Raw genomic sequence first — 10588 nt, 5'->3', positions numbered from 1 at the left:
TTAGTCCTACCTTAGACAAGTAGGATACCTTCTTTCGGTGTGGGGTTACACGACACCGGATTCCATGTAGCTCACATGGTCAATGTCGGTTATGGCTACTTTTCGCTATATAATTAAGATAATGAATGAGACATGAACTATACTATGGCTTCTTAATGAGTTTACTTAGTAGGAGTGGGGGTATGGGATTTCACTTTTACATTGCACCAGTAGACTTAGTAGGATGTCATAGGATGGTTCCCTTATGTGAATGATGAGATTTAAATGGATGTGTATGTATCGAATGGATAGTGTTATGAATGACTTTCCTTATAATTCAAGTAATGTACATGACTATTTCATTGCTTGTGACTATTGATTATAATGAGGTCTAAAGATGAAATGCATGACTAAAGTAGCTTCAAGGGAGTACTTAGTTGGGTTGGTATTATGGGATTCCAACCACACATTGCACAAGTTTTCCTTAGGGGTTACTAAGGTAATGGCTTCACTATGAAATGAGTATGAATGTGACATTGGTTTTTTATACATTATAAATGCATGTTAGTTACCATACATTGCACAAGTGTTTCTTAGGGGTTGGTTATGTGATGATTACTTCATGATGAGATGATCTTGGTATTTGACTTGGTATTACTTTATGATTGGAGGCTATGTATTGTGAAAATTGGGATTTGTATTATGTTGATGTGGGAGACTATGCTTGTTATTATAATGATATCTCTCATGTTATAATGAAATATATGTGAGTTGCCTTAATTGTTGCATTCTCCAACTATTTCAAAGATGATGTTCAAAAATGGCATATAGCATGATTTCAAATGAAATGTCCCTTTTTATGCATGTTTTAATGGTTTTTGTGCATGGCTTCCATACTTGGTACATTTTGTGCTAACCCCTTCTTTTTCTACATTTTTTTATAAGTGTAGGCTTTGGAGATATTGGATTCCATCCTCGTGGCTAGGTTCATAGGAGATCAAGAAGAAGAAGATTGATGAGTCCTCACTGTATTCGAGGGCTTCACCATATGTCCTTTATTGTCTTTCTTTTATGTTTTAGACTTTGGTTGTAAGGGCTATGTCCCTAAGATTGTATTTCAAGAGTTTTATTCCAAGTATAATAGATGGTTTAAGACATAGTGTCATAGATTCTCTTTCATTTTATAAGAGACTTCGATTGTAAAGAAAAGTTTTAAATTTCGCACTATTTTCGTATACTTTTATGTTCATGAGTGCTATGAGGCTTGTATGCGACCCCTTCGTGGTCAATTACACCGTGTTAGTTCTAGGGGTAACCCCGGATCATGACAGAGAATCTAAGTCATGTCTCATCCGGATTGTAAACAAATCAGCATGAAACGCCAGCATGCCGAGTGCAGTATTGATTGCCCCATCATAGCATTGCAGTTTCTTGCCACAGACCTCCATTTCTTTGAGCGGCTTCCAAACTATACTCTTCAACTTCTTTGGTACGTCATGAGCATACGCTGTGTAAAATTATCGTACGCAAGCATGAAAATAGGGGTTTCTTGGCTTTGTGAACTCCTCAAACTTATGGAATCGATTGGTACCCGAAATGGTTTGGTTCTCTCTTATAACTCCATCCGTGGAGAGCCTTTGCTCCTCGGAATAGTATGCTCTCCAGAAACATTGAGCCTATTTAGGGATCTTGGAGCGATATTCAGGAAAACTGTAGAAATATATGTAGCCTGTGGTGCTTATGTGAAGAAGGTTGCACCAATTTGGACATGATATCCATCCACTTTCGTAAAACTCTCTTTTTAGGTTGCACCTTCTCATGTACTAGTGGATGTGAAGTTATGGGTTGTCATTGCCGAGGGGCCTCATAAGGATTATTAAAAGATAATCTTATGTGTCTTTTGAAAGAAAGAGGAGGGGGGTCTCTTTCCCACTCTGTGTCTGATATCACCACAATTTTTCCTTTTGTACGTGCCATAATATGTAAAGCAAGCATTCAAAGATATGATTTATTGGGGTTAGTTAAAATTAATGTCATGTAGGATCATAGTAAAAAATTATCCATAGGCTTGCCTAACAAGAAGACGGATTGCCTTACACGACCGCGAGCTCCAGTCAGCTCGCTGAATCTGACAGTATCAAATATCTCGGTGATCTAGAAAAAAGGGCAGAGTTAACTCAAAATCGGTGATTCACCGAGTTGGTTTAGGTGGGCTAAGACAAGATCACCGATACTAACAACGTACAATGCAAAGAAATATGCCTCAAAGGCGATGTCCTCTTCCACTCGACGATTCGCCAAGTGGATTTGGCGCACTAAGACAATCCCACCAAATGGGACAGTGCCCACGGTCTCATATTCACTCAAGATAGCAAGATGGGGCATATTCAACAATTTATCTACCCTCATTGGTGAGCAAAGACAAGTCATCGAACAGGAAGTGCTTAGCCCTACGCCTAATTTTTATAGCTACACCCAACTTACACAACAAAAAAACAAGTTTACAACCCACATATATGCTTATCTACCCATGCATACTCAGACTTCCCCCAATATTACAAAGTATTTCTCAAATTGATAATTTCCCCTTAAGAAAGTAGCAACCCTCTCTATCATTGAGCAAAATGATGCAGTTGGGTCAACACTGGGTTATTCAGACTTTACCCACATCAAATTAAGCCCAGACTATCAAATAACGAGCTTAATTTCATAATTTAACCAACCCATTAATAATTTCAAATTAATATGCACAACATAGGAAATAATATGATGGGCAAAATTAAATACGCACAATACAAGGGTACTAATTGATATCTAACAATCAACATCAACAAAAAGCTTCAAACCCATACCCATAACACAATATAAAAATCAAAATTATCAAAAAAAAATTAAAAGCCAACCTTAATGGGAAGCACAACTTGAGAATTACTGGGAAATGGGTTTGGGTTGATAATTAAAGCTAGCAAAAGTACTACTCAACTTTGAAATAACACACAATGGACTCAAAAACACTCAAAAGATGTAATGCAAGAGAAAAGAGAGGAAAAGGCTTGAAGATATCAAAGTGTTTATTTTTTGAATTCAAAAATAGCCATGGTCTTTTCATAGCAGTCGTGTTAGGGGGTCACGACTAACATCGCCAAAGGTGTTTAGCGAATAAGCAATTGGAGCTTAAGTTCACCGAACGTGCCTGTCCGCATAGTATAATTCAGTGAATTACCTTTTTGGAGCTCTGAACGCTAAAATTGACAGTACACTTTTGCACATGTTAAATCCTAGAAGGCCGACAAGAATGAGTCCTCCTAGCACCTTCGGTGGATGTCCATTTAGGTTTTGGCATCACTTTATGGTCCATTTGTAAACCTTTCATCTTCTTCTCAACCAGCACTCAAAACATACTTTATTGAAATCAATAAACATATTAATAAAGACTTGTTTTTCCTCCAACGAAGCAACTTATTTAACACCGTGGCACGACATAGTTCTCAATTCCTCAACACTCATTTTTTGGATTTTGGAAGGTGTCACTAGGGAACGTTTCCTTTTGACTTGGGTTGAGAAGAGTTGAGATTTGGAACAATTGTGTCTCTAGATACTTGATAGATACCGAATGAGAGGCAACTATTAGGGATAAATTGGAGAAGTTATTTTTCAATTTCTTCAATACTTTCTCTGATCATTCAAACTTTTTAAATAACCTTGTCCGGATGTCTTCAGTTTGGTTTCCTTCTGGCCTAGCTGGTTCTTTTGGCCGTGGATGATCATGGGGAGGAATATACCTATCCTTTTCAGCCCCTCTATCTCTCTGATTTCAAACTCGCCAATCTTTTTAACCACTATCTTGATCTTTGTTCCAACCTTCGTTCCCACCTTATCGTTGATAATTTGTGTGAGAACCCCCACATTTGGTATCTAAAATTTTTAAACATCCTCATTGTATAATGCCTCGAACTTGGCATCATCAAGGCACTACCCACCATTTATTCATACCACATTCACTGATTTAAGTTCACCTATCATGACATGTTTAGAAAAAAGATTGAGTTGGGTCATCATTTTGGTCATGTTTTCATCTTGTTCACTGTCCTCGTCGATTTGCACTTTGTTCAAAAGTTGTTGTAGAGTGGGCATTTGGTGTTCTCTAGTGAGTCATGCTCGGTAAAGTTTTTTCATGTCATCTAGCAATAAAGTAGTCATATCATACGATTGTCTCATTATTCCACCTTTCACTAATTAATCAACAACACCATTATTAACTGAGTCAAGGATACAATAGAAGTATTGCAACTGCAAATTGTCTGGAACACCATGTGTTGGACATTGCAAAAGTAGTTTCTTGAATTGCAGCCAAGTCTCATGTAGAGGTTCACCTCCAATGCGATTGAAATTTTGGATCAGGGTTCGAATTTTAACCATCTATGAAGGTGGAAAGAATTTCTCAAGGAAAACATCATTCAACTCTTCCCACGAATTGATCGAATTATTCAGAAATATTGCCAACGATCTTGTAGCTTCACCCATTAAAGAGAACGGAAATTACCTCAACCGTACGGACTCTTGAGAGATATTTTTTAACACAAATGGTGCACATACCTCCAAAAATATCCAAAGGTGTTCATGGGGATCCTAATGAGTTAGACCCTAAAATATTCCCTTTAGTTGGAGCAATTGTAGCATTGTTCCGGTTATGTAAAACACAACCCTCCTGGTCGTACGAGGTATCCAAGTGGCTCATGTGGTTTGAATGATATTCTTATGCATATCGTTTAAATCACCTACGCTGTCGTTATGACCATAACGACTATTGTTCTCACTACCATGGTTGCTCATTGTATTAGACCTGTAAATCAGCCAACAACGACATAAAATAACAATTTACTATAACTAAACAAATTTACAAACTAACTTCCAAAATAGAATTCTCAACTACCATTCCTCGAGAGAGGTGTCATTATTTATAACAACCAAATTTCCCCCTTAAAACCAATTAAAAGGGACACAGGTTGTCGTCAATTAAAATATCCAACAAATAGTCGGGGTTGAATCCTACATAGTATGGTATATTGTAGAGAATTCCTACCAAGAAATTTGGAGTGTAAATTCATTTATTTTCAATAGTAAGATCAAGTGGGTGGATGATTCCACCAAATTTAATAAATGATATGGTTATCAATTGTTACAATTAAACTAAAAAGATTAAGAATTCAAGAATCAACAAGCAATCTACGGATGCAGGGACTGAAAATTGATTTCACATAGGGGTAATTTTGTTGCTCTGTAGTGATGAACGTTTATGAATAGGCTAGGTCATCGTCAATGACGCTAATCATCTTTTGATATGAAATCATCTATGCATAGAATCTCATTTCAGTCTCTTCTATATGCCAATCTAAACAACCCAATACCTTACTCAATCTAAACATCCCAATAGGGAAAGTAGATCAAACCCATTACCTATATTTTCAAGAAATTTATGTCAAATCTAAATTGCTAATATTTCACTAAATCCCACTCTAATCAATCTCTTTGGAGAATTGATAAGTCCACATTTTGGACTCATTTAGGGATTTATTTTAATAGATTTAGTGTCCTCAAATGCATATTTTGTTCCAAAAATTGATGTAAATCCTTGAATTTCAAGTATTTAGATTGAGGAACAAAGCATGGACACAAATAAGCAAAATGGAACAAGGCAGCTGACAGAACGAAGAAAAAAAGGCTTGAGGATCGCCTAAACCATTGGGCGAGTCGCCGAATGGCCTTGACCTCGCCTAATGTTCCAATGTGCCAAGCCCTGAAGGAGAAAATCAAGTCGGCTATAAAAGAGAGTAGTCGACTAGTCGCCGAACAGTTCCGCGATGCAATGCCTTATCGCCCAAAGTTACAGAACTTAAAGGATGCTGAAGGCAAAAGAAAAATGATGATACAAATGACCAAAGGGCGGATCACCGATTGGATCGGCGATCCGACTAACTGCACCGATTGGACCTTCGCAACACTTTTTTTGACAACTATGAATACTTGTTTAAATTTTTAGTTTAGTATGCAAGTTTAGAATTTCAAGTTTATTATTCAGTTTTAGAACTTAGAACTATTTTTGGGAGACAGTTTTCCTTAGCTTTGAAGATTTGAAAATTTCCATTTCTAAGAGATTGGAAGTGGGTGTTGAAGATTCTTCATCTTAGACATTTGTAAATACAATATTAATCGTACCCAGTTGATGAAAACACTTTTCGGTATCGATTTCTATTTTTTTACTATGTCTAGCTAAAACCCCAATTCTTGGGGTGTGATTATGGGTTTATTTAACTGTTGGGTATTGCTAATTGATAGTTTATTTAATGTTTAAAAGTGATTTCGTTCAGTAATTGTGGTTGATTTTAATGGATTGTAGTTGTAAATACAATCTTAACTTTGTGTTTTTGGCTTGCTCTCGAGAGAGGTTTTGAAACCAAAATTACTGAATCGATGGTCTATGGGTATTGGGTTGTCACGGGTTCAGCTCGAGAGAGTGAATCCTAAACCCTTTTCCACACATTCAGCTCGAGAGAGTGAATAGACTAAAGCGAAGATTGTACTTCATTGCGGCTTATTGGTGTTTGAGAGAAACTAATTTTATTCGGGGTAAATTGTTCGAGACAAAGATTATCCCCACTAAAGTCTAACTTATTCACTAATTTGCAGTGGTTTACTATTAATTTCATTTACCCGGTTGTTTACCTTGGCCCATAATCCTATCACATCCCAAGAATCATGTCTCCATATTAATATTTTCATATTATTTTCTGTCTTTAATTGATAATTGACTACAAACCCCCCTTTTTGATATTTGACACTTGTGTCAACATTTAATTTATCATGTTTTCTTCGTAAATGTTTTTACCTATGATTGACTTGAGCATGTTTGTGCTTTTCTATTGATTCTCAATTACGAACCGCTCCCTTGGTACTCGAGCCCAACTCACTAGTTGGGTTATATTACTACTCACGATCGTTGGCACTTAGTATTAGATGAAGTGTCCTAATACGTGAAATTAAAATGGTCTTTTGTGTGATTTTTTGTGAATATTGGTGTTCTATTTATATATTTGGGTTTTGAGTTAAATATGTATTATTCACTGCTTTTTGGGGAAGGTTTGAGCTTATAGCTCCATGTTTATAATTGTAAATGATTTTTGACCCTTCCAAAAAAAAATTGCCACCTCTTGTTTGTGTTGAATGTGGTTGTTCTTTTGCAAATTTGAGTATCGGTTTTGATCAATACCGATGACTTGAATAGTGCTTATAATCGAACAAACATGAATGTGCAGCTAAGATGAGGAAAAATGAAGTTTCATAGTCAATATGTGAACTATTTGGATCTCATTATGACTAGCCAAGTACCTGATTGAGTCTATTGTGATGAGCTTTGCACACTAGCGAAAGTGTGGAGTCTTGTTTTCACATTGGTGTCGATGCCTTGTGTGATGAGCTTACCGTGAACCATGTATGATGACACCTAGAATTTGCCCCATTAGTCCGGTTAACTAAGTGAGGCAATTTCTTGAGATGATCTTAGGCAAAAGAGTGTGAACCAATTTGACATTATACCTCTTTTGTGGCCTACCTTGTGAGTGTGTAAACCCCGCTTGAGCTCCCTTGAGCCTTACCCTTTTCTTGGAAGAAACTTGATGAAAACATAACCTTTCTTGATCCATTAACTATAATCCTCATAATTTGTGGCCTATTTGAATAGCCAACTTAGGCCAAAAGCCTAAGTTGGGGATGTGGTCAAAAGAAAAGGCAAATCAAGAAAATGCAAAGAAGTCCCGTGTGCCCATGTTTAGAGAAAATGGAACCCCTCCATATAAAAAAAATGAAAAAGAAGAAAAGAATGAAAAAGAAAAAGAAAGACAAAATTGTGGAATAAAGTTTTGAAAATACAAAGAAAATGTGATTTCCAACAATCCATGGAAGATGTGTGGTGAAAAGAGAAGGTAAATCAAGACATGCAAGAAAATCCCCTTTTACCCATGTTTTGAGAAAAATGGAACCCCTCCATATATATATAAAAAAAAGTGAAAAAGAAGAAAAGAATGAAAAAGAAAAAGAAAGACAAAATTGTGGAATAAAGTTTTGAAAATACAAAGAAAATGTGATTTCCAACAATCCATGGAAGATGAATAAGAGGTGACTTTTGAGCTTGAATGAAAATGATGACGAAAAGGAAAGAAGGTGCTGTTCACATCACATTTCATGAGGATTTCAGCCTATGAACCTAAATGACAATACCTTTGCACTCAGCCCCATTACAAACCTTGGAAACACATTTTATTTTTATTTTGAATGAGCTGAAACAAAAGTCGATTGGAAAATTAGGGCAAGTTTGTGGGTGAAAATCATACATTGTGTTCATATTTGTGAGTGTGAGCGTTGCATTTGATTTTAGAACTTTAAATTGTTGAATCATTGTGTGTGAATATGGAATCATTCTTTGTTTGAGGGAATTTGATCAATTTTGTTGAGCTTGAACTTGCATTAGAAGCAAGTGATGTGAGCTTGAGATTCTTTGGTAATGGTGAGTCACAACTTGAATCTTTGAGTGCACAATTGATCCTTGCATGAGTAAGTTGAGTCTTTTTGTGTGCATTCATGATTGAGTCTTGTGAACCACTATTTGAGACATCCTTTTGAACTGCTGAAATTGAGTTTTACTTGTGGACAAATAAAAGTTTAAGTTGGGAGTGTTGAAGAATCCACGATTTGGACTCATTTAGGGTTTTATTTTAATAGATTTAGTGTCCTCAAATGCATATTTTGTGCCAATAACTGATGTAAATCCTTGAATTCCAGGTATTTAGATTAAGGAACAAAGCATGGACACAAATAAGCAAAAAGGAACAAGGCAGCTGAAAGAACGGAGAAAAGAAGGCCTGAGGATCGCCTAAACCATTGGACGAGTCACCGAATGGACTTGACCTCGCCTAATGTTCCAGTGTGCCAAGCCCTGAAGGAGAAAATCAAGTCGGCGATAGAAGAGAGTAGTCAGCGAGTTACCGAACAGTTCCGCGATGCAGTGCCTTATCGCCCAAAGTTACAAAACTTCAAGGATGTTGAAGGCAAAAGCAAAACGGCGATACAAATGACCAAAGGGCCAATCGCTGACTGGATCGGTGATCCCGACTAACTTCGCCGATTGGACCTTCGCAACACATTTTTTTACAACTATAAATACTTGTTTAAATTTTTAATTTAGTATGCTATTTTATAATATCAAGTTTATTATTACTAAGTTTTAGAACTTAGAACTGCAATAGAGTCTTAATCTCACCATTTTTATGTGTCAAGAATTCGATGTAACACTTCGACCGTGCAGGACTATAGTTCTTTTTTATTGAATAAAAGCAAACTATACCCTTGCTACAACAACGTATACTACATAATATCATTGTAGGAATACATTTTTACCGATTCACCCAATTCACCGTATAAATGGGTGAATCGGTCTATCTTGTTTGCTTTTGTTATATTAGTGAACATTGAGGGCAAATGAGCTTCATTATTTTCTCTACATCAATCATTTTTATAGCATGCAATATTGCAAATTTTATAGTGACTGCTTGAGTATTATTCTATAGTTCTTGTTAGATTTTGATCAGGAAATATGACAAGGGGAAGAGGCATTAAACGCTGTTGGGGAGGCCGTGGGGGCATAACTAACAAAGGAGGAAGAGGCTGCAAGATGACACTAGGCACTTCTCAAAAGGATGTTAGTGAATCATCAATTCCTACATCTCAACAAGTTGGTTTAAACCAGTGTATTGTCTCATCACATGAAAGTAGTTCTCAACAGATTGTAAATACATCTCAAGAAGCCAATGCTCAACAAATAACTATTCCTGAAAATGTTGGTGGTCAACAAGAAGCTTATACTTCTTTGGATGTTGGACGACAAGAAACACCTTTCTCTCAGAATGTTGGTGCTCAACAAGAAACTCCAACTCAAGATGTTTCTCCTGAACAAACACCCGCATCTTTTGAAAGGAGTAATCCACAGGTCAGACAAGATACACTTGGTGGCATGAAATCCTTAAGAGTAAATGGAGATACGTAAGTAATACAAAATTATATAAGTAATGGCTAAATATGTTTTCATTTAATAATCTTCTCATAATGTATTGTATTAATTATTTTGTAGATTCTGCCCACATGAGGCTATTCGGGATGTGGTGTTATCCTTTAAAAAAAGCTTCTCTGGACCATGGCATTGTTGGAGCAAAGTTCCAGAGCATGTACGAGACAAATGGTTTAATGATTTTGAGGTATCTATACCTGAACAAGAATCTGCGAATTTAACTTAAGCGTTAGATTTTTCGCATTACTAAATTCTAAAAATAAAAAAGGTATGTATGCACGCATGTGAGAAGACACTAATCGATACATAAATCTCGTAGTATACTTGTTAATGGGAAACTTATTTTGTCTATAAAGGAGATTCCTCCATTTGGCATGATGTTTTCTTTTTGTATGGAGTTGGAGGATGATTTCTCGAGCTTAATGTTTTTTTTCTTGCTGGTGTTGTTGAAGTGATCTAGCATTTTGCTAAGTGTAAACATGATATATGCAA

At 36.4% G+C, this 10588-nt stretch overlaps 1 protein-coding gene across 1 annotated transcript; it reads left to right on the top strand.

Annotated features, from left to right (window-relative positions):
- The first annotated feature begins 9625 nt into the window (after positions 1 to 9625).
- On the top strand, positions 9626 to 10322 carry LOC107061850 (uncharacterized). Its single transcript, XM_015311764.1, has 2 exons — positions 9626 to 10071; positions 10160 to 10322. Exons 1-2 carry the CDS (start codon positions 9626 to 9628, stop codon positions 10320 to 10322), a joined length of 609 nt encoding a protein of 202 aa, XP_015167250.1.
- Positions 10323 to 10588: the final 266 nt, after the last annotated feature.

This window comes from Solanum tuberosum, unplaced genomic scaffold, assembly GCF_000226075.1.
Source record: "Solanum tuberosum cultivar DM 1-3 516 R44 unplaced genomic scaffold, SolTub_3.0 scf00175, whole genome shotgun sequence".
Classification (NCBI taxonomy): domain Eukaryota; kingdom Viridiplantae; phylum Streptophyta; class Magnoliopsida; order Solanales; family Solanaceae; genus Solanum; species Solanum tuberosum.
The sequence above is the reverse complement of the archived record's forward strand: the minus strand, read 5'-3'. Positions and strand labels throughout refer to the sequence as shown.